The sequence below is a fragment of the Microcaecilia unicolor genome, unplaced genomic scaffold (genome assembly GCF_901765095.1).
Source record: "Microcaecilia unicolor unplaced genomic scaffold, aMicUni1.1, whole genome shotgun sequence".
Taxonomy (NCBI): Eukaryota; Metazoa; Chordata; class Amphibia; order Gymnophiona; family Siphonopidae; genus Microcaecilia; species Microcaecilia unicolor.
The window spans coordinates 480,019-503,047 of record NW_021963636.1 but is presented as its reverse complement, the minus strand read 5'-3'; the positions used below and the strand labels follow the sequence as shown (position 1 = coordinate 503,047).

The 23,029-nt window shown below is 48.7% G+C and overlaps 1 protein-coding gene across 1 annotated transcript in view; it reads right to left on the bottom strand.

Moving 5' to 3' along the window:
• The window catches only part of LOC115459528 (endoplasmic reticulum-Golgi intermediate compartment protein 2-like), a 405,254-nt gene that overhangs the window by 355,069 nt on the left and 27,156 nt on the right, over nucleotides 1-23,029 (bottom strand). The window contains exon 3 of the mRNA XM_030189342.1: nucleotides 3,816-3,961. Coding sequence (XP_030045202.1) covers nucleotides 3,816-3,921 — 106 coding nt within the window. The 5' untranslated portion in view covers nucleotides 3,922-3,961. The remainder of the gene's footprint in view (nucleotides 1-3,815; nucleotides 3,962-23,029) is intronic.

Below are 23,029 nucleotides of genomic sequence, written 5' to 3'. Positions count from 1 at the left end.
TCTGTCACATTCTCAACCTCTCACTTTCCACTGCGACTGTCCCTGCTGCCTTTAAACATGCTGTGGTCACACCTCTCCTTAAGAAGCCTTCACTCGACCCTCTAATTACCGACCCAAATCCCTCCTTCCTTTTCTCTCCAAATTACTTGAGCGTGCTGTTCACCGCCGCTGCCTTGATTTTCTCTCCTCACATGCTATTCTTGACCCACTACAATCTGGTTTTCGCCCTCTCCACTCAACCGAAACTGCGCTTACTAAAGTCTCCAATGACCTATTACTGGCTAAATCCAGAGGTCAATATTCCATCCTTATTCTTCTTGACCTTTCCGCTGCTTTTGACACTGTCGATCACAGCATACTTCTCGATACCCTGTCCTCACTTGGATTCCAGGGCTCTGTCCTTTCCTGGTTCTCTTCCTACCTCTCCCTCCGCACCTTTAGTGTTCACTCTGGTGGATCCTCTTCTACTTCTATCCCTCTGCCTGTCGGCGTACCTCATTGTTCTGTTCTTGGTCCCCTCCTCTTTTCTATCTACACTTCTTCCCTTGGTTCATTAATCTCATCCCATGGCTTTTCCTACCATCTCTATGCTAATGACTCCCAAATCTACCTTTCTACCCCTGATATCTCACCTTGCATCCAAACCAAAGTTTCAGCGTGCTTGTCTGACATTGCTGTCTGGATGTCTCAATGCCACCTGAAATTAAATATGACCAAAACCGAGCTTCTCGTTTTCCCCCCCCCAAACCCACCTCCCCGCTCCCCCCGTTTTCTATTTCTGTTGATGGCTCTCTCATTCTCCCTGTCTCCTCAGCTCGAAACCTTGGGGTTATCTTTGACTTCTCTCTCCTTCTCTGCTCATATCCAGCAGATTGCCAAGACCTGTCGTTTCTTTCTTTACAACATCCGTAAAATCCGCCCCTTTCTTTCCGAGCACTCTACCAAAACCCTCATCCACACCCTTGTCACCTCTCGTTTAGACTACTGCAATCTGCTTCTTGCTGGCCTCCCACTTAGTCACCTCTCCCCTCTCCAGTCAGTTCAAACCTCTGCTGCCCGTCTCATCTTCCGCCAGGGTCGCTTTACTCATACTACCCCTCTCCTCAAGACCCTTCACTGGCTCCCTATCCGTTTTCGCATCCTGTTTAAACTTCTTCTACTAACCTATAAATGTACTCACTCTGCTGCTCCCCAGTATCTCTCCACACTCGTCCTTCCCTACACCCCTTCCCGTGCACTCCGCTCCATGAATAAATCCTTCTTATCTGTTCCCTTCTCCACTACTGCCAACTCCAGACTTCGCGCCTTCTTTCTCGCTGCACCCTACGCCTAGAATAAACTTCCTGAGCCCCTACGTCTTGCCCCATCCTTGGCCACCTTTAAATCTAGACTGAAAGCCCACCTCTTTAACATTGCTTTTGACTCGTAACCACTCGCCTCCACCTACCCTCCTCTCTTCCTTCCCGTTCACATTAATTGATTTGATTACTTTATTTATTTTTTGTCTATTAGATTGTAAGCTCTCTGAGCAGGGACTGTCTTTCTTCTATGTTTGTGCAGCGCTGCGTACGCCTTGTAGCGCTATAGAAATGCTAAATAGTAGTAGTAGTAGTAGTAAGTGGACGCTTGTGAAGAGCTGGTATGATTGTATATAGGAGATGAGCATTGAAGCCTGGTACATCTTCCTCCTACAAGAATCTAGGGTTCTAGCTTCTCTGCCTGGTGGTGCCAAGGCGTAGTCACTGGAACTCCTGGCCCTTTTCAGAGCAGATTCCACCACCATGGAATTGTGAAGTGAGGCCTATCAAAACTAGGTACACTGTGGATCTGATACTGGCTGTCAATCTTCTTGGGCATGACAGAGACCGACAGAGGGGACTCCTCAGTTCCTGACAGGGACTTCCCTGAGTACCTCGTAGAGAGGTGCACTCACACTCCTTAGGAGGAGATGTGTACTCCAGGACCTCGAGCATCTTGGCCCTGGGCTCATCTGCCACTTCCAAAGAAAATGGAATGGCATCAGCCATTTCCTTAACAAAAGATGGAAATGAAAGGCCCTCTGGAGGCAACTTTCTCCTTTCAGGTGGGGAGGGCAGGGTTCAGAGGGAATTCCACAGGACTTGTTAGAGGAAAAGTACCTTGGATCCTCCTCTGATTCGCTTGAGCGTTCCTCTTCGGTGTCAGACAATACCTCCCTATGGAAGTGTTGAGACCGAACCTGCCTCAACATGGAGGAGCCATGTCCTCGAGAGTGGCATAGAGAAGTTGGCTCCCACCTCGACTCTGGCAAAGCTTCCTTCACTGACGTCGGAGTGCCGGCTTGAGTGGCAGTAGACACCGGGGCCGCATGCAGCATTGGAGGCCGCACCGCAGGTTGACGGCCAAGCAGGGCGCAATGGGAGCCAGGATAGGCACAAGCACCCCTGATGCCGATGCACACAGTTGCATGAGGCCAACCAGCAGCTCAGGGAGCAAGCCCCGGATGCGCTCATCGAGGGTCGACACTGGGAAAAGCTGAGGTGCCAGCTCAGGTGCAGGTTGCAGAACTCCTGGGGCCAATAAAGGAGTGGGGTCTTAGCTGCTGGGAAAATGACACATCAGCACCTCCTGAATGGAGGGGGCACAGTCTTCCCAGCGACGACGCTTCTCAGATGCCAAATCTTTCAATGCCCCAGAGCTCCCGGCACCATGTGTCAAGGGCGACCAATAATGATGCTTCTTGGCCTTCGCCCGAAGCATGTCATCAAGGCTCCTCGGTACTGATGAGGACGACGTCACAGCCACAAGTCACCTCGGGGTCGGGTCCGACGATGGACAGTCCCGGGGGCATTGCACAGCAGGAAACCTCAAGGCAGGTGTAGACTCACTCGATGCTTCACTGCTCCTAGTGAGTAAGGGTCTAACAGCAGCCATGCTTACCGATGCTCCCGATGCCAGTGTAATGCTCGACATCGATGCCAACCTCGATGGTGATGCAGATGTCAAGGAACCGGATTTGGATCCAAAAATCCTCTCTCGTTGAGCTTCTCTGGAAACCTGGGTCCTCTTCTTCATGCGACGACAGAGAACACAGTTAGTGGAGTTATGGTCGGGACCCAAGACACTGTAGACACCAAGAACAGGTTTCTTTCCCAGAGATTGTCTGATTGCACCCGGTACAGTGCTTGGAGCCATTGGGAACCTTCGTGGACATGGAAAGAAAAACTTCCTTGGCTAAATTAAAGGAAGCGATGTTGCCTGAAAAATGGACAAGGCACGCAAAAACGAGAGGGAAAATTACCAGACAAAGTCAAGGCCTAAAAGCAGCCTGATGATGATGGAAAACACAAGGAAACTTAAAACTGGACAAAATCACTAAAATTTAAAGGGAAAAATAAAAGGGCAGGGGTTCCTCAAGAGGAACTCAAAGACGAAAAATAAACGAAAAAATAACTGAAAGGCAGAAAAAAGCTCTCTAACACCGAGCAATGTGAGGAGACAGGAAAAAAACATGCCCTCTCCTCACCGCAGTAGAAAAAGAAAAGAACTGAGGTGACTGCATTCTCACAGTGGGCAGGCACTCGTGCATGCACAGTGGAGTGTGTCTCATGCTCCACAAAGTTCTCGTTAGTTTGCTTGGTAAATTCCGGACCAGGGCATGCGGGCTGGCATCACCCACGTAAGAATTATAAGCCTGCTTGTCCTCTGAGAATTGAACTTAGATCTCCAGTGGCATAAACATATTGCCATTTAGCACTTCCTGTGTTTTTAATTAAAGCAAATTTAAAATAATGCCAACTTTAACAAGACTGGATGTTCTAGACCCTCACAAGTACCTGTTCCTCTACTTGCAGAGGTTTCCACATAGCTTTCAGGAACCTTAGGAAATGCATCAAGCTCTTTCATCAAATTCAAGGCCTTCTTCCGATTCAGTCGCCTCATCTTCAGCAGTTTCTTCCACTTCCTCCTTCATATATTCAAGCTAAAATGACAAATAATGCAAGGTCAATGTGACATGCTTCAGATTTTAAAAGAGAGCTAAGCAATAATCCCCAACAGGACTTTTTATGTGTAAACTGTTTAGGGATAAATATGTTAAAAGAAATGGAAAAACTTATGTCTTACCTGATAATTTTCTTTCCTTTATGAAAACAGGAACCGATGGGTCATGTCTATCTACCAGCAGGTGGAGACAGAGAGCACTACTGAACTCTGTCTTATAGGACAGTGAGGCTCGTGGTCAGTATTTCTCGTAACAAAGCAGGAGAAAACAACATATAAGCAACAAACTTCTCCTTCCCCACAGCAGATAAAGGAATGAACAATGTCAACAACTGAAATAATATCAACAAGATCCAAACTTCAAAATAAAGCAGCAAAACCTAAATAGAGAAACACAGCAATAGATAACCAAGGAAGGATCCTGGATTCATATGCTGCTACCAAAGGAAAGAAAATCATCAGGTAGGCCATAATTTTTTCTTCCTTGTTAGCAGCAGCATTTGAATCCAGGAACTGATGGGATGTAGCAAAGTAGTGTTCAAGTGTGTGTGTGTGGGGGGGGGGGGGGGGGGGGGGGGGAAGGAAACAAAACCACGGCCACTAGAACAGACATACCAAAGGACACATCTGATCTAGCCGCAACATCTACTTGGTAATGCTTGGAGAAAGTGTGCAAGGAAGCCCAGGTAACGGACCTAAAGATTTTGAATACAGAAAACTGAGGAGATTCTGCCCAAGAAGTGGAAATGCCTCTGATAGGGTGAGATTTCAGTGTCAAAGTAGATGACCTACCAGAGAAAAGATACACTGAACAAATTGCTCGCTGAATAAAAGAAGCCATCATAGGCTTGGTAGCTGCAAAACCTTATTTGGGCCCCCCAATAGAACAAAAAGGTTAACAGAACATCAGAAATCATTTACCTCCAAATAATGCATTAAAACGCGGCGAACAAAAAGGAGATGTAACCAACTATCATCCTTACCTCAATCCTCTTTCTGAAAGGAAGGACAAAGGACTGCGAAAAGCTGAGATAACCTTTGCAAAAAAAAGATGGTATTGGCCTCAGAAATATTTCAGCCTCAGTGAAGAAAAGGATCCCTATATAACAAGGCCTACACCTCTGAAATTCAACAAGCCGAAGAGATAACCATGAGAAACACCACCTTCAAGATAAGATCCTTAACAGTGGCTATATTCAGGGGCTCAAAAGGTGCCTTTTGGATAGTCCTAAGCACCAAATTCAGGTTCAAGGCCAGACACATCAAATGCAGAAAAGGTTTAAAGTGAGTAAGGATGAGCACCCAAGGAAGCGAATGATACATACCTGTAGCAGGTGTTCTCCGAGGACAGCAGGCTGATTGTTCTCACGACTGGGTTGACGTCCACGGCAGCCCCCACCAACCGGAACAAAACTTTGCGGGCGGCCCCGCACGCAGGGCACGCCCACCGCGCATGCGCAGCCGTCTTCACGCCCGTGCGCGACCGTTCCCGCTCAGTTGAATGACAAGCAAAAATTATGAAACGCAACTCCAAAGGGGAGGAGGGAGGGTAGGTGAGAACAATCAGCCTGCTGTCCTCGGAGAACACCTGCTACAGGTATGTATCATTCGCTTTCTCCGAGGACAAGCAGGCTGCTTGTTCTCATGACTGGGGTATCCCTAGGTCTCAGGCTCACTCAAAACAAGAACCCAGGTCAATTTAACCGCGCAACGGCGAGGGTACAACAAAAAATTGACCTACGAAGAACAGCTAACTGAGAGTGCAGCCTGACCAGAATAAATTCGGGTCCTGGAGGGTGGAGTTGGATTTACACCCCAAACAGACTCTGCAGCACCGACTGCCCGAACCGATTGTCGCATCGGGTATCCTGCTGGAGGCAGTAATGTGATGTGAATGTGTGGACAGATGACCACGTCGCAGTCTTGCAAATCTCTTCAATAGTGGCTGACTTCAAGTGAGCCACTGACGCTGCCATGGCTCTGACACTATGAGCCGTGACATGACCCTCTAGAGTCAGCCCAGCCTGGGCATAAGTGAAGGAAATGCAATCTGCTAGCCAATTGGAGATGGTGCGTTTCCCGACAGCGACCCCTATCCTGTTAGGGTCGAAAGAAACAAACAATTGGGCGGACTGTCTGTGGGGCTGTGTCCGCTCCAAGTAGAAGGCCAATGCTCTCTTGCAGTCCAATGTGTGCAACTGACGTTCAGCAGGCCGGGTATGCGGTCTGGGAAAGAATGTTGGCAAGACAATTGACTGGTTAAGATGAAACTCCGACACCACCTTCGGCAGGAACTTTGGGTGGGTGCGGAGCACTACTCTGTTGTGATGAAATTTAGTATATGGAGCATGAGCTACCACCGACACCACCTTCGGCAGGAACTTTGGGTGGGTGCGGAGCACTACTCTGTTGTGATGAAATTTAGTATATGGAGCATGAGCTACCAGGGCTTGAAGCTCACTGACCCTACGAGCTGAAGTAACTGCCACCAAGAAAATGACCTTCCAGGTCAAGTACTTCAGATGGCAGGAGTTCAGTGGCTCAAAAGGAGGTTTCATCATCTGGGTGAGGACGACGTTGAGATCCCATGACACTGCAGGACGCTTGACAGGGGGCTTTGACAAAAGCAAGCCTCTCATGAATCGAACGACTAAAGGCTCTCCAGAGATGGCTTTACCCTCTACACGATAATGGTAAGCACTAATCGCACTAAGGTGATTCCTTACTGAGTTGGTCTTGAGGCTAGACTCTGATAAGTGCAGAAGGTATTCAAGCAGGTTCTGTGCAGGACAAGAACGAGGTTCTAGGGCCTTGCTCTCACACCAAACGACAAACCTCCTCCACTTGAAAAAGTAACTCTTTTTAGTGGAATCCTTCCTAGAGGCAAGCAAGACACGGGAGACACCCTCAGACAAACCCAACGAAGCGAAATCTACGCCCTCAACATCCAGGCCGTGAGAGCCAGAGACTGGAGGTTGGGGTGCAGAAGCGCTCCGTCGTTCTGCGAAATGAGGGTCAGAAAACACTCCAATCTCCACGGCTCTTCGGAGGACAACTCCAGAAGTAGAGGGAACCAGATCTGACGGGGCCAAAAAGGCGCTATCAGAATCATGGTGCCGTGGTCTTGCTTGAGCTTCAGTAAGGTCTTCCCCACCAAAGGTATGGGAGGGTAAGCATACAGGAGGCCGGTCCCCCAATGGAGGAGAAAGGCATCCAACGCTAGTCTGCCGTGTGCCTGTAGTCTGGAACAGAACAGAGGCAGCTTGTGGTTGGTCTGAGAGGCGAAAAGGTCCACCGTGGGAGTGCCTCACTCTCGGAAGATCTTGCGTACCACTCTGGAATGGAGCGACCACTCGTGCGGTTGCATGACTCTGCTCAGTCTGTCGGCCAGACTGTTGTTTACGCCTGCCAGGTATGTGGCTTGGAGAAGCATGCCGAACTGGCAGGCCCAACGCCACAACCCGACGGCTTCCTGACACAGGGGGCGAGATCCGGTGCCCCCCTGCTTGTTGATGTAATACATTGCAACCTGATTGTCTGTCCGAATTTGGATAATTTGACAGGACAGCCGATCTCTGAAAGCCTTCAGTGCGTTCCAGACCGCTCGGAGCTCCAGGAGGTTGATCTGAAGATCCTTTTCCTGGAGGGACCACAGTCCTTGGGTGTGAAGCCCATCGACATGAGCTCCCCCAGCCCAGGAGAGACGCATCCGTCGTTAGCACTTTCGTGGGCTGTAGAATTTGGAATGGGCGCCCCAAGGTCAAATTGGTCCGAATGGTCCACCAGTGCAGTGAATTGCGGCAGCTGGTGGAGAGGCAGATGACATCTTCTAGATTCCCGGTGGCTTGATACCACTGGGAAGCTAGGGTCCATTGAGCAGATCTCATGTGAAGACGAGCCATGGGAGTCACATGAACTGTAGAGGCTATATGACCCAGAAGTCTCAACATCTGCCGAGCTGTGATCTGCTGAGACGCTCTGGTCTGCGAAGCCAGGGACAGGAGGTTGTTGGCCCTCGCTTCTGGAAGGAAGGCCTGAGCCGTCTGAGTATTCAGCAGAGCTCCTATGAATTCAAGAGATTGGGCAGGTTGGAGATGGGACTTTGGGTAATTTATCACAAACCCCAGAAGCTCCAGGAGGCAAAGTGCACTGCATGGACCGGAGAGCTCCCGCCTCCGAGGTGTTCTTGATCAGCCAATCATCGAGATATGGGAACACATGCACTCCCAGCTTGCGTAGATACGCCGCTACCACCACTAGGCACTTCGTAAACACCCGTGGGGCAGAGGCGAGCCCAAAGGGCAGCACACAATACTGAAAGTGCCGTGCGCCCAGGCGGAATCTGAGATACTGTCTGTGAGCTGACAGTATCGGGATGTGAGTGTATGCGTCCTTTAAATCCAGGGAACATAGCCAATCGTTTTTCTGAATCATTGGTAGAAGGGTGCCCAAGGAAAGCATCCTGAACTTTTCTTTGACCAGGAATCTGTTCAGGCCTCTCAGGTCTAGGATGGGGCGCATCCCCCCTGTTTTCTTTTCCACAAGGAAGTACCTGGAATAGAATCCCTGCCCTTCCTGCCCGGGTGGTACGGGCTCGACCGCATTGGCGCTGAGAAGGGCGGAGAGTTCCTCTGCAAGTACCTGCTTGTGATAGGAGCTGAAGGATTGAGCTCCCGGAGGACAACTTGGTGGAAGGGAGGCCAAATTTAGGGCGTATCCGCACCGCACTATTTGGAGAACCCACTGGTCAGAGGTTATGAGAGGCCACCTTTGGTGAAAAAATTTTAACCTCCCCCCGACCGGCAGATCGTCCGGTACGGACACTTTGAGGGCGGCTATGTTCCCATGGATCCAGTCAAAAGCCCGTCCCCAGCTTTTGCTGTGGAGGCACAGAGGGCTGCTTAGGCACACGCTGTTGACGGGAACGAGCGTGCTGGGACTGTCCCTGTGCCTGACAAGGCCTTCGGACCGGCTGGGTGTACCTACGCTTGTTATAGCCGTAGGGCGCAGCCTGCCGGGCCCGGGAAAAACGTCCACCTGCTGAGGTGGATGCTGAAGGCGCCCGGTGGGAGAGCTTGTCGAGGGCGGTTTCCCGCTGATGCAGTTGGTCCACCAGCTGCTCGACCTTCTCACCAAAAATATTATCCCCCCGGCAAGGGACGTCGGCCAGTCTCTGCTGGGTGCGGTTGTCCAGGTCAGAGGCACGCAGCCATGAGAGTCTGCGCATCACTATACCTTGGGCCGCAGCACGAGATGCCACGTCACAGGTGTCATAGATACCCCTGGACAGGAACTTTCTACACGCCGTCAGCTGCTTGACCACCTCCTGAAAAGGCCTGGACTGCTCCGGCGGGAGCTTGTCAACCAGGTCCACCAGTTGCTTCACATTATTCCGCATGTGGATGCTCGTGTAGAGCTGGTAAGACTGGATGCGGGTCACGAGCATGGAAGATTGGTAGGCCTTCCTCCCAAACAAGTCCAGAGTGCGAGACTCCCGCCCAGGGGGCGCCGAAGCGGTATCCCTTGAACTCCGTGCTTTCTTGAGAGCAGAGTCCACGACCGCCAAGTCATGAGGCAGTTGGGGCTGCATTAACTCCGTGTCCGAGTGGATTCTGTATTGGGACTCTGCTTTCTTGGGGATGGTGGGATTAGATAATGGTCTCAACCAGTTCCGAAGTAGTGTCTCTTTGAGGACATTATGCAACGGCACCGTGGAGGACTCTCTAGATGGTGATGGATAATCGAGGACCTCGAGCATCTCAGCCCTCGGCTCATCCACAGAGACCACGGGGAAGGGAATGCATATAGAAATGTCCCTGACGAAGGAGGCAAAGGAGAGGCTCTGAGGTGGCGAGAGCTTTCTCTCTGGTGAAGGCGTGGGGTCGGAGGGAAGGCCCACAGACTCCTCTGAGAAGAAATATCTGGGGTCCTCCTCCTCCCCCCACGAGGCCTCTTCCTCGGTGTCGGACATGAGATCTTGCAGCTCAGTCCTCAACCGGGCCCGGCTCGATGTCGAGGCACCAAGGCCTCGGTGGCGTCGTCGAGCGGTGGAGTCCCGCACCAGCGGGGATGAAGCTCCCTCCATCGACGTCGACGGACACTCCACCTGCGTGGCGGTCGAGACCGGCGCCGCAAGCAGCATCGGCGTCAAAGGCCTCGGCACCGGGCTAGAGCACGCCGGCGCCTCCATCAATGGCGCCGAGGGCGCAAGCACCCCCGGCGCCGGCACAGTCTGGCGCATCAGCCCTTCCAGGATCCCCGGAAGGATGGCTCGGAGGCACTCGTCCAGGCCCGCTGTCGGGAAAGGCAAGGGGGCCGGTGGAGGTGTTGGTGCCGGAAGCTGCTCGGGTCCAGGAGACTGCACCGAAGTGCCGGCACCCTGCCGTGGCGGTACCTCTACTACAGAGGGGGACCTCTCCTCTCGACGCTGCCGCTTCCTCGGCGTCGACTCATCTCTGGCGCCAGGAGCCGGATGCGTCGTGGGCGACCGATGACGGTGCTTCTTCGCCTTTTTGCGGTGCCCGTCATCGGCGCTCGGTGGGACTGACGAGGAAGAAGTAGATCCCCCTCTGCCTCGAGGGATCGGGTCCGACAGGGTTTGGTCCCGAGGGCCCTGGGTAGAGGGAGTGACCGGGGCCGTCTGCCCGCGCGGCCTCTCACCCCTGCCGTCTCCGGAGGACCGGCGGGCCGACAGGACCTGTACTCCTGGGGTCGATGCCATCGGTGCCGATTTCGTAGACATCGATACCGGTACCGAAGAACCAGCCGTCGATACCGATGCCGTCGAGGGGCCGGCGCAAGTTCCAAAAAGACGGTCCCGAAGAACTTGCCTCGCTACTTGTGTCCGTTTCCGCAGACAGACACACAAGGTACACGACTTGGTATCGTGCTCCGGCCCGAGGCACTGGAGGCACCAAGCGTGAGTGTCAGTCTGCGAGATATGCCAGCCGCACCGACCACACTTTTTAAATCCACTCGGGACCTTCGAGGACATCAACGGAAAAATCGCATCGGCAAAGTCAAAGTCGTCGATGGTGGCGGTAAAAATCACACCTCGAAAATAAATCGACCGCGCGGCCACAAGGCCGCGACGCCCCCGCTAAGAGACAAGGGAAAAAGTTCAGCGTTTGGTTTTTTTTTAATAAAAATAGAAAACGCGAACTGGTGAAAAGAAGAAAAGAAGAAAAATATCCGGTTTCCAGGGCTGACAGAGAGAGAGACGAACGCGGCTCTCTCCAGCGCGGAAAAGAAAGAACTGAGCGGGAACGGTCGCGCATGGGCGGGAAGACGGCCACGCATGCGCGGTGAGCGTGCCCTGCGTGCGGGACCGCCCGTAAAGTTTTGTTCCGGTTGGTGGGGGCTGCCGTGGACGTCAACCCAGTCGTGAGAACAAGCAGCCTGCTTGTCCTCGGAGAAAGTACAAGATAACTGACCTCTATAGCACAACAAAGCTGCCACCTGAACTTTGAGACAGCTGAGAGCCATACCTTTAAGACCTTCCTGTAAAAAGAAGAGAATGTGGGACACAGAGACTGAGAAAGGGGAAATCACCCTTTCCCAGCACCAGGATTCAAACAACCAATCTCCAGCTGTGAGCATACACCAATGATGTGGAATGTTTCCAGGCTTGTAGCAGCATAGTAATGACATCTGAAAAGCCCTTCTTCCTTCACTGCAATCTCTCAATTGCCAAACCTTAAGACCATAGGGGGATGGATCCCCCATGAGAACAGGGGAGAGGAAGAGGAATATCAGTCTTGAGACTGTGAATCACTAACATCAGTCCATGCATCCGCATCTAGGTCCTGCGGCTCGCCAGCCGCACTGCAAGCCGTAGGAGCAAGACAATATTCTCTCCAACCTTGCCCCAGTCCGTGATCTCACCACTTCCCCAGTCTAGAGTCGGATTGTGTCTCTGTAGCCAAGGTAACCCCAGCACAATGGGTTGCACTGCTGTCTGGAGGACATATAGGGAAATATCCTCCTTGTGGAGGAGTGGCCTAGTGGTTAGGGTGGTGGCCTCTGGTCCTGGGGAACTGAGGAACTGAGTTCGATTCCCACTTCAGGCACAGGCAGCTCCTTGTGACTCTGGGCAAGTCACTTAACCCTCCATTGCCCCAGGTACAAATAAGTACCTGTATACAATATGTAAGCTGCATTGAGCCTGCCATGAGTGGGAAAGCGCGGGGTACAAATGTAACAAAAAAAAAAATACACAGGTGCACTGGAACCGTTTGTGTGCTTACGTATCCTTGAGTGTTACCATAGACAGAGAAGCGGAATGGTCTTAGGTAACGCTTGTGTAGGAATGTTAAGTTGACGGACCAGGGATTCGTTTATAAAGTTTCCACCTGCCCCGGAATCCAAAGACTTCGGTATGCTCCTTTCTTTGGTCTAAATCAAGCACTGCTGGTATTAACACTTGACTACAAAGTAAGCCACAAGTTAAGCCTACTATGGTGCCTGCGGTCAGACTCTGATCCGAGGGCCCAGGTTTATTCGGACACCGGTCAGCATAATGTCCTGTATAACCCCAATACAGACATAGATTAAAGGTTCGCCGCCTCTGCTTCTCTTGCATCGAGAGTGGAGTATGGCCCAATTGCATAGGCTCTACCGGCTCTAAGGGAGGAGCCCATCTAGGACTAGGATCCTGTGGTGTGTCCTGAAAACTTACTCTCCTTATGCCCATCTTTTCTGTAGAGCACCGTTCCCGATTACGCTCCTGAAAACGAATGTCTATCATATTACAGAGTCCAATCAGATCATCTAGCCTGTTCGGGAGTTCCCATCTGGCTAACTCACCCTTAATCTGGGGTGCCAACGCCTGCCAGAAGGTCGCCACCAAGCTCTCGTTGTTCCAAGCCAGTTCAGACGCCAGAGTGCGGAATCTGATGACATAATTGCCCAGGGTCCACATCCCCTGCTTTAATCCCAGGAGTGCGGAAGCAGCAGAGGTAACAGATCATCGACAAGGAGATGAACTAGATCCGCATACTGGGATTTACTAGACCAGTTTTGTGCAATGAGACAACACCTAGATCCCTTTCTTGGTCCGTGACTCCTAACGTGGAACCTTGCATGACGAAGCTATAATTCGGGTTCCTCTTTCCCACATGCATCACTTTGCACTTGCTCACATTAAACGTCATCTGCCATTTAGACGCCCAGTCTCCCAGTCTCGTAAGGTCCTCTTGTAATTTTTCACAAACCTCCCGCGATTTAACGACTTTGAATAACTTTGTGTCATCAGCAAATTTAATAACCTCACTAGTTACTCCCATCTCTAAGTCATTTATAAATATGTTAAAAAGCAGCTGTCCCAGCACAGAGCCCTGGGGAACCCCACTAACTAGCCTTCTCCATTGAGAATACTGTCCATTTAACCCTACTCTCTGTTTTCTCTCTTTTAACCAGTTTTTAATCCACAATAGAACACTACCTCCTATCCCATGACTCTCCAATTTCCTCTGGAGTCTTTCATGAGGTACTTTGTCAAACGCCTTCTGAAAATCCAGATACACAATATCAACCGGCTCCCCTTTATCCACATGTTTGTTCACCCCATCAAAGAAATGTAGTAGATTGGTGAGGCAAGATTTCCCTTCATTAAATCCACGTTGACTGTCTCATCAATCCATGCTTTTGAATATGCTCTGTAATTTTGTTCTTAATAATAGTCTCTACCATATTGCCCGACACCGACGTCAGACTCACTGGTCTATAATTTCCCGGATCTCCTCTGGAACCTTTTTTAAAAAAATCGGCGTTACATTGGCCACCCTCCAATCTTCCAGTACCACGCTCGATTTTAAGGATATATTACATATTTCTAACAATAGCTCCGCAAGCTCATTTTTCAGTTCTATCTGTACTCTGGGATAAATACCATCCGGTCCAGGAGATTTGCTACTCTTTAGTTTGTAGAACTGCCCCATTACATCCTCCAGGTTTACAGAGAATTCATTAAGTTTCTCCGACTCGTCAGCTTTGAATACCATTTCCGGCACCGGTATCCCACCCAAATCTTCCTCGGTGAAAACCGAAGCAAAGAATTCATTTAATCTCTCCGCTACGGCTTTGTCTTCCCTGATCGCCCCTTTTACTCCTCGGTCATCCAGCGGTCCAACCGATTCTTTTGCCTGCTTCCTGCTTTTAATATACCTAAAAAAAAAATTTTACTATATGTTTTTGCTTTCAACCCAATCTTTTTTTCAAAGTCCCTCTTAGCTTTCCTTATCAGCACTTTGCATTTGACTTGACATTCCTTACGCCGTTTCTTATTATTTTCAGTCGGTTCCTTCTTCCATTTTCTGAAGGATTTTCTTTTAGCTCTAATAGCTTCCTTAACCTCATTATTTAATCACGCCGGCTGTCGTTTGGTCTTCCGTCCTCCTTTTTTAATACGTGGAATATATTTGGCCTGGGCTTCCAGGATAGTGTTTCTGAACAGCATCCACACCTGATGTAAATTTTTGACCCTCGCTGCTGCTGCTGCTCCTCTAAGTTTTATTTTCACCGTTCTTTTCATTTTATCATAGTCTCCTTTTCTAAAGTTAAATGCTAACGTATTTAATTTCCTATGTATACTTACTTCAAAGCTAATATCAAATCCGATCATATTATGATCACTGTTATCAAGCAGCCCCAACACCATTACCTCCCGCACCACAGCATGCGCTCCACTAAGGACTAGGTCTAGAATTTTTCCTTCTCTCGTCGGTTCCTGTACCAGCAGCTCCATAAAGCTGTCCTTGATTTCATCAAGGAATTTTACCTCCCTAGTGTGTCCCGATGTTACATTTACCCAATCAATATCAGGGTAATTGAAATCACCCATTATTATTGTGTTGCCCAGTTTGTTTGCGTCCCTAATTTCATTTAACATTTCTGCATCCGTCTGTTCATCCTGGCCAGGCGGATGGTAGTACACTCCTATCATTACCCTTTTCCCCTTCACACATGGAATTTCAATCCACAGCAATTCCAAGAAGTGTTTTGTTTCCTGCAGAATTTTTAATCTATTTGATTCAAGGCTCTCGTTAATATACAATGCTACCCCTCCACCAAATCACTACGATATAATTTGTACCCCGGTATGACAGTGTCCCACTGGTTACCCTCCTTTCACCAGGTCTCCGAGATGCCTATTATATCTAATTTTTCATTTAGTACAATATATTCTAACCCTCCCATCTTATTTCTTAGGCTCCTGGCACTCGCATATAGACATTTCAAACTGTGTTTGTTGCTCCTATTTACATCATGCTTAGTACTTGACAGTACTAATTTGCAATCTTTTGTCTGATTTTTATTTAGGGACACCTCATCTACTATGGTCTCTTTTGCAACCTCACTATCAGGATACCCTATCTTCCCTGTTTTGGCGATATCTTTGAAAGATACCTTATCCCGAACCATGCGCTTTTGAGCGACTGTCGGCCTTCCCCCCATTTCTAGTTTAAACGCTGCTCTATCTCCTTTTTAAATGCCGATGCCAGCAGCCTGGTCCCACCCTGGTTAAGGTGGAGCCCATCCTTTCGGAATAGGCTCCCCCTTCCCCAGAATGTTGCCCAGTTCCTAACAAATCTAAAACCCTCCTCCTTGCACCATCGTCTCATCCACGCTTTGAGACTCCGGAGCTCTGCCTTTCTCTTGGGCCCTGCGTGTAGAACAAGTAGCATTTCAGAAAATGCTACCCTAGAGGATCTGGATTTGAGCTTTCTACCTAAGAGCCTAAATTTGGCTTCCAGAACCTGTCTCCCACATTTTCCTATGTTACTGGTACCCACATGTACCAAGACAGCCGACTCCTCCCCAGCACTATCTAAAATCCTACCTAGGTGACGCGTGAGAAGGGTGAACTCTGATACCCTCTCGCCTGAGAAAGGCAGCCACTACCACCATGACCTTGGAAAAAGTCCGAGGGGCAGTCGCCAGGCCAAAAGGCCAGGCGCGAAACTGGAAATGTTGGCTCAATACTGCAAACCAGAGAAGCTGCTGATGCGGCGGGCAGATGGGAATATGCAAGTACGCTTCCTTGAGGTCCAGAGACGTGAGAAACTCTCCTGGCTGAACCGCTGCAATGATGGAGCGCAAGGTTTCCATGCGGAAGTGTTGCACTCCTAAGGCCTCGTTGACTCTGCATAAGTCGAGGATAGGTCTGAACGACCCGCCTTTTCGAGGCACCACAAAATAGATGGAGTAGCGACCGCAGCCGCGTTCGGCGGGAGGAACCGGAGCCACCGCTCCGAGCTTCAGCAACACCTGCAAGGTCTCGCATACTGCTGCCCGCTTGATGGCAGTGCCGCATCGGGCCTCCAAAAATGCGTCTCCTACTGGGACAGAAAATTCTAGCCAGTAACCTTCTCTGATCAGGTCTAGGACCCACTGATCCGAAGTAATCTTGGTCCACTCCTCGAAAAAGAGGGAGACACAACCCCCTACTGCGGGAACCGATGAGTGGACCGACGCCCCATCATTGTGGAGGATGCCTCTGAACTCCTGGACGTTGCCTGGATGACGACGCGTGTTTGTCCGAACGAAAAGAGTTCATCTGCTAGAAACGGGTACATTGACCAAACCCCGCAGAGCGCCCCGGGCGATACCTGCAAGCTTCGCGAAAACGTGGCCTGGAAGAGGAGGGAAAAGAAGGACTTTGGAAGAAGGCCTCAGCCTATCCTCAGGCAACCGTTGGGAATTAGTCCCCTAGGTCCTTAATAATCTTCTCTAAATCCTCCCCAAATAAAAGAAGGCCCTGAAAGGGTAACCTCACCAGCCTTGGTTTAGAAGCCACGTCAGCCGCCCAATGCCAGAGCCAAAGAAGGCGGCGGGCAGCAACCGCCAGAGACATCTGCTTAACCAAAGCTCTGACCAGATCATAAAGGGCATCACCAAAAAAGACAGGGCAGACTCCATACGCGGGCCGACCTCAGCGAGGGAACCCGCTCCATCGGCAGGCTGCTCAACCGCCTGCTGCAACCAGGAAAGGCAGGCCCGGGCTGCATAGGAACTGCAAATAGCCGCCCGTAAGGAAAGGCCCAAGATATCAAAGGACAGGCCAATCTAGGGTCACAATCCGCAATGGCAGCTTGAAAGCGGAGCTCCCGATAGCCAGCCTAAAAAAAGAGGATAAAGAACGTCGCTGTCTGAGCCCTCGGGTGGATTTAAGAAGCGCTAGAGGCGAGAAAAAAAGATTGCGGACCCCGTGATGTCAAATTCCAAATTTAAAAATGACGGATTTAAACATTTTCGCGTATCGGCGAGAACAGGCGTCAAAAATGAAGGCCGCGGAAAAAGGCACGAGCGGGAGCGCCATGAGGCCGCGATCACCAGTTAATCTTAAAGATAGCAATGAAGGAGCTGGCGAACTACAACTAGATAAATGGGATCAAATACGTGCATGGTTCCAGGATATAAAATCGGAGATGAAGGAGATGCGCAGAGAATTTGCCCAGTTGGGAGCTGACCTGCGGGGAGAGATAAGAGCTGGGGAATAGAGTCAATGAGACTGAGGCTGGCCTAGAGAAACACGCAGACTCTATAAATGCAATTGAGAGACAATTGCTGGAACAGCAGTCAGATGTACAATTCTTCACTGACAAGGTGGAAGACCTTGAGAACAGGAGCAGACAGTCAAATATTAGGATACGGGGCCTCCCTGAATTGCCGGAATATAATAAAAGAGAACAAGTGGTTCAGGCATTGGCAGCCCACCTTCTATCCACGCCAGAGCATGTTGTGGACCCCGAGTCCATCAGGATAAGAGCGTGCACACCTGACATTGGCTCGCGTAAAGCCAACGTGCCCAAAGATACTGTGGCCTGTTTTACAGAATTCAAAACCAAGGAGGAAGTCATGCATATGGCGAGGGCGAACAGCCCCATCATTTGGGAAACTTACCCTATAGAATTATTTCAGGACATATCAGCCACAACACTCGAGCGTAGAAGAGCACTGCGTCCGCTGACAGAACGCCTACTGGCAGATGGCATTAAATACAAATGGCTACACCCGTTTGCCCTGGTATTCTATCGGGACGGCAAACAGCGTAGAGTGACATCGATGGACGAGGCCCAAGAATATATGGGTTCGAAGACATCGGCGGACTCGGGCCGATCGCAGTCATCAAATGACCCATCAAAGAGTTAAGTCCAAATGGCAGCGGGTCTCTAATGGGTGCGGACGCCTGAGATGGCAAACATTGGGACATACAGCTATAGTTGACAAGGGCACGTGATCTAGCGTTTCTCTATGGATTACAAAAAACTGAAGCTTTTCCTTTTTGGCTGTTCAGAAGAAGCGCTGCGGGGATTTCTTTGACTATTGGCTAGAGGGCCGGACATATTTAGCAGGCTGGCAAGGCTGTCGGGACATTGAGGCATACCTCCAAGACACGTCCCATCGGGTGAGAGGGACGTGTTGGTTATGGCTTAAGGGTGAGTGGTGAAGGGGACTACGTGGTGGCTGTATCGGAGGATATATGGTTGGGAATGGCAGACAAAGTGATTACTTGTGTAACCATGAATGTGAGGGGGCTTAATTCGCCTATGAAACACAAATTAATGTTTAAAGAGATGCAGCGCTTAAAAGCAGATGTAGTTCTCTTACAAGAGTCTCATCTTTAAAAATGCCATGAGAAGCTAGTATATCATAAGCGCTATCCCATAATCTGCTTTTCATCTTGTACAGCTACTCCAAAAGAGAGAGGGGTGATGATAGAGTTATCTGGGACACAACCCTGGCAGGTACTAAAGAATGTAAATGATAAAGAGGGTAGATTTCTACTGATGGTGGTTTCCCTATATAATGTTCAATACACTATTCTTAATGTACATGCCCCTAACCAGGGACAAGGCCCATACATAGAGCAGATAGAACAGGCCCTGCAGCGACATCAACAGAGTTTCTTACTGGTAGGGGGAAGACTTTAATGTTACTATACACCCGCCGCTGGATAACTCCACGGGTCAAGCTACTTACGCTAAAGCAGATAGGAAATTGTTTAAAAGTTTTATGGCCCGATGGGGATCGATAGATTTATGGAGGGCTAAGCAGGGGTCTAAGAAAGATTATACATACTATTCCTCCAAATATTCTTATTCTAGAATAGACTGATGGCTCGGTGATGTGACGCTGGCAAATAAAGTACAGGAGTTATCTATTGAACCACGTACATGGTCTGACCACTCTTCAGTGGTACTGGAGGTCCGAGCTGGCACTAAATTTGTAGGCCCCAGATACTGGAGACTGGATGAGGCTATCCTACATGACATGAAGAATATTCCAGTGATAGAAAAATATATTGTAGAATATCTTGAATTTAATGATGTGGGAGGAATCCATCCAGCCAGTCTGTGGGAGGGTCTTAAAGCTGTGATTTGTGGACACTTGATTGCATTACGTGCCCATAGGAGACCGATCTCAGGGAGGAACTACGGAGAATGGAACAGGAGCATAAAGAGAGACCAGCAGACACTAAAGGGCTGGAGAAATTACACCAGTTGAGACTAAAGCTCAATGAAATTCAGTTAGCAGACTTAGCTGCACAATTACAACAGGTGCAGCAAGAACATTTTGAATTTGGAGACAAGGCGCGTAGGCTGCTGGCTAATAAGCTTAAAAAGCAGGCCCAGCGTAATTACAGTGGGGGCATTCAGAACTTAGCAGGGGACTATGAGGCATATTTTCAAAGCACGGAACTTTGGAAGGCTAAGTGCTTTGAAAATATGCCTCCATGTCACTCAGATAGAGCAAATACAGGAAACTTTTTTAGATTACTACATGACATTGTATGAGGCAGAACAAACATCAGAATTAGCTGTAATTGAGCAAAATTTGCAGGAAGTGGATATTCCCCAATTAGCACACAGAGACTCTGAATCCTTATCTGCCCCCATAACACTTGAAGATGTCAACTGGGCGATAGCGGAATGGCAAAGCTCCAGGCCCTGATGGGTTCCCTACAAAATTCTATAAATTGTTTGCTAAACACCTGGCTCCAGTGTTGTTACAATTATTTAATGTGCTAGAAGATGCCCTTGAACTCCCTCTATCATGGAGACTAGCAGGGGTGACTTTAATAGTAAAACCAGGGAAAGATCCCCAGTTATGTAGCTCCTATAGACCGATATCACTCCTCAATGTGGATTATAAGATCTTCACAAAAATTCTGGCCCGTAGATTACAAGAACAAATGCCGAATATAGTGCACGCAGACCAGGCGGGATTTATAGCTGGGCACCAAACATTCGATAATATTCGACGTTTAATACATGTTATCCAACAACTACAGAAAGATCAGACGCCAGCGGTACTGCTTTCAATTGATGCTGAGAAAGCGTTTGATCACGTCGAGTGGGCATTTCTATTTGCGGTGCTGCAGCGAGTAGGGATTACAGGGAAATATTTAGCTTGGCTCCAGCTGCTATATAAAGGCCCTTTAGCCACCTTAAAAATTAATGGATCATATACTAAAACGTTCAGGCTGGGGCGAGGGACCCGGCAGGGATGTGCGGTGTCCCCGCTCCTTTTTGCTTTATATTTAGAACCACTGGCCTGTCTGTTGAGGAAAGATAAGGAGGTTAGAGGGATAGTGAGGGGGTGGCGGGAACATAAACTTATGCTATTTGCTGACGATATTTTGCTGACTTTAGCACAACCTGAAATTTCAGTAAAAAGGGTAATAGAGCATATGACACACTATGGACAATTATCCGGGTTTAAACCAAATTTAGCCAAATTAGTGTTTAACCTTACAGTAGCCTCAGGGCATCTACCGGGCCTGCGAACAGCTTTTCCATTTGTATGGGCGCAGAAATCTAGAAATGGGGGGGAAGGCCGACAGTCGCTCAAAAGAGCATGGTTCGGGATAAGGTATTTTTCAAAGATATCACCATAACAGGGAAGATAGAGTATCCTGATAGTGAGGTTGCAAAAGAGATTGTAGTAGATCGGGTATCTTTAAATAACAATAAAAATCAGACAAAAGATTGCCAATTAATACTGTCAAGTACTAAGCATGATGTACTTAGGAACAACAAACATAGTTTGAAATGTCTATATGCGAATGCCAGGAGCCTAAGAAATAAGATGGGGGAGTAGGAATATATTGCACTAAATGAAAAATTAGATATAATAGGCATCTCTGAGACCTGGTGGAAGGAGGATAACCAGTGGGACACTGTCATACCGGGGTACAAATTATATCGTAGTGATAGGGTGAATCGGATTGGTGGAGGGGTAGCATTGTATATTAACGAGAGCCTTGAATCAAATAGATTGAAAATTCTGCAGGAAACAAAACACTCCTTGGAATCACTGTGGATTGAAATTCCATGTGCAAAGGGGAAAAGGATAGTGATAGGAGTGTACTACCGTCCGCCTGGCCAGGACGAACAGACGGATGCGGAAATGTTAAAGGAAATCAGGGACGCAAACAAACTGGGCAACACAATAATAATGGGGGATTTCAATTACCCGCATATAGACTGGGTTAATGTAACATCTGTACACGCAAGGGACATAAGATTTCTTGATGAAATCAAGGACAGCTTCATGGAACAGCTAGTTCAGGAGCCGACAAGAGAAGGAAAAATACTAGACTTAGTCCTTAGTGGTGCTCATGATCTAGTGCAGGGGGTAACGATACGAGGGCCGCTTGATAACAGTGATCATAATATGATCGGTTTTGATATTGGCATTGAAGGAAGTGAAACTAGGAAATCAAGTACGCTAGCGTTTAACTATAGAAAAGGTGATTACGACAAAATGAGAAAAATGGTGAAAAAAAGACTGAAAGGAGCAGCTCGCAGAGTAAAAAACTTGCATCAGGCGTGGATGCTGTTTAAAAACACCATCCTGGAGGTTCAGGACAAATATATTCCACGTATTAGAAAAAAGGGAAAAAAGACGTGGCTAAACAGTAAGATAAAGGAAATCATTAGAGCCAAAAAACAATCCTTCAGAAAGTGGAGAAGAGAACCAACTGAAAGTAACAGGATAGATCATAAGGAATGCCAAGCCAAATGCAAAGCGGAGATAAGGAGGGCAAAAAAGGACTTTGAGAAGAAATTAGCATTGGAAGCAAAAATACATAGTAAAAATTTTTTTTAGATACATTAAAAGCAGGAAACCGGCCAAAGAGTCGGTTGGGCCGCTGGACGAAAATGGTGTTAAAGGGGCGATCAAGGAGGACAAAGCCGTAGCGGAGAAATTAAATGAATTCTTTGCTTCGGTCTTCACCGAGGAGGATTTGGGGGGGGGACACCGGTGCCGGAAAGAATATTTGAAGCGGGGGAGTCGGAGAAACTAAACAAATTCTCTGTAACCTTGGAGGATGTAATGGGTCAGTTCAGCAAGCTGAAGAGTAGTAAATCACCGGGACCTGATGGTATTCATCCCAGAGTATTAATAGAACTAAAAAATGAACTTGCGGAGCTACTGTTAGAAATATGCAATCTGTCCCTAAAATCGAGTGTAGTACCGGAAGACTGGAGGGTAGCCAATGTTACTCCGATTTTTAAGAAGGGTTCCAGAGGAGATCCGGGAAATTATAGACCGGTGAGTCTGACGTCGGTGCCGGGCAAGATGGTGGAGACTATTAAGAATAAAATTGCAGAGCATATACAAAAACATGGACTGATGAGACAAAGTCAGCACGGATTTAGTGAAGGGAAGTCTTGCCTCACCAATCTAATGCATTTTTTTGAGGGGGTAAGCAAACATGTGGACAATGGGGAGCCGGTTGATATTGTATATCTGGATTTTCAGAAGGCGTTTGACAAAGTGCCGCACGAAAGACCCCTGAAGAAATTGCAGAGTCATGGAATCGGAGGTAGGGTATTATTATGGATTAAGAACTGGTTGAAAGATAGGAAGCAGAGAGTAGGATTGCGTGGCCAGTATTCTCAGTGGAGGAGGGTAGTTAGTGGGGTCCCGCAGGGGTCTGTGCTGGGTCCGTTGCTTTTTAATGTATTTATAAATGACCTAGAGATGGGAATAACTAGTGAGGTAATTAAATTCGCCGATGACACAAAATTATTCAGGG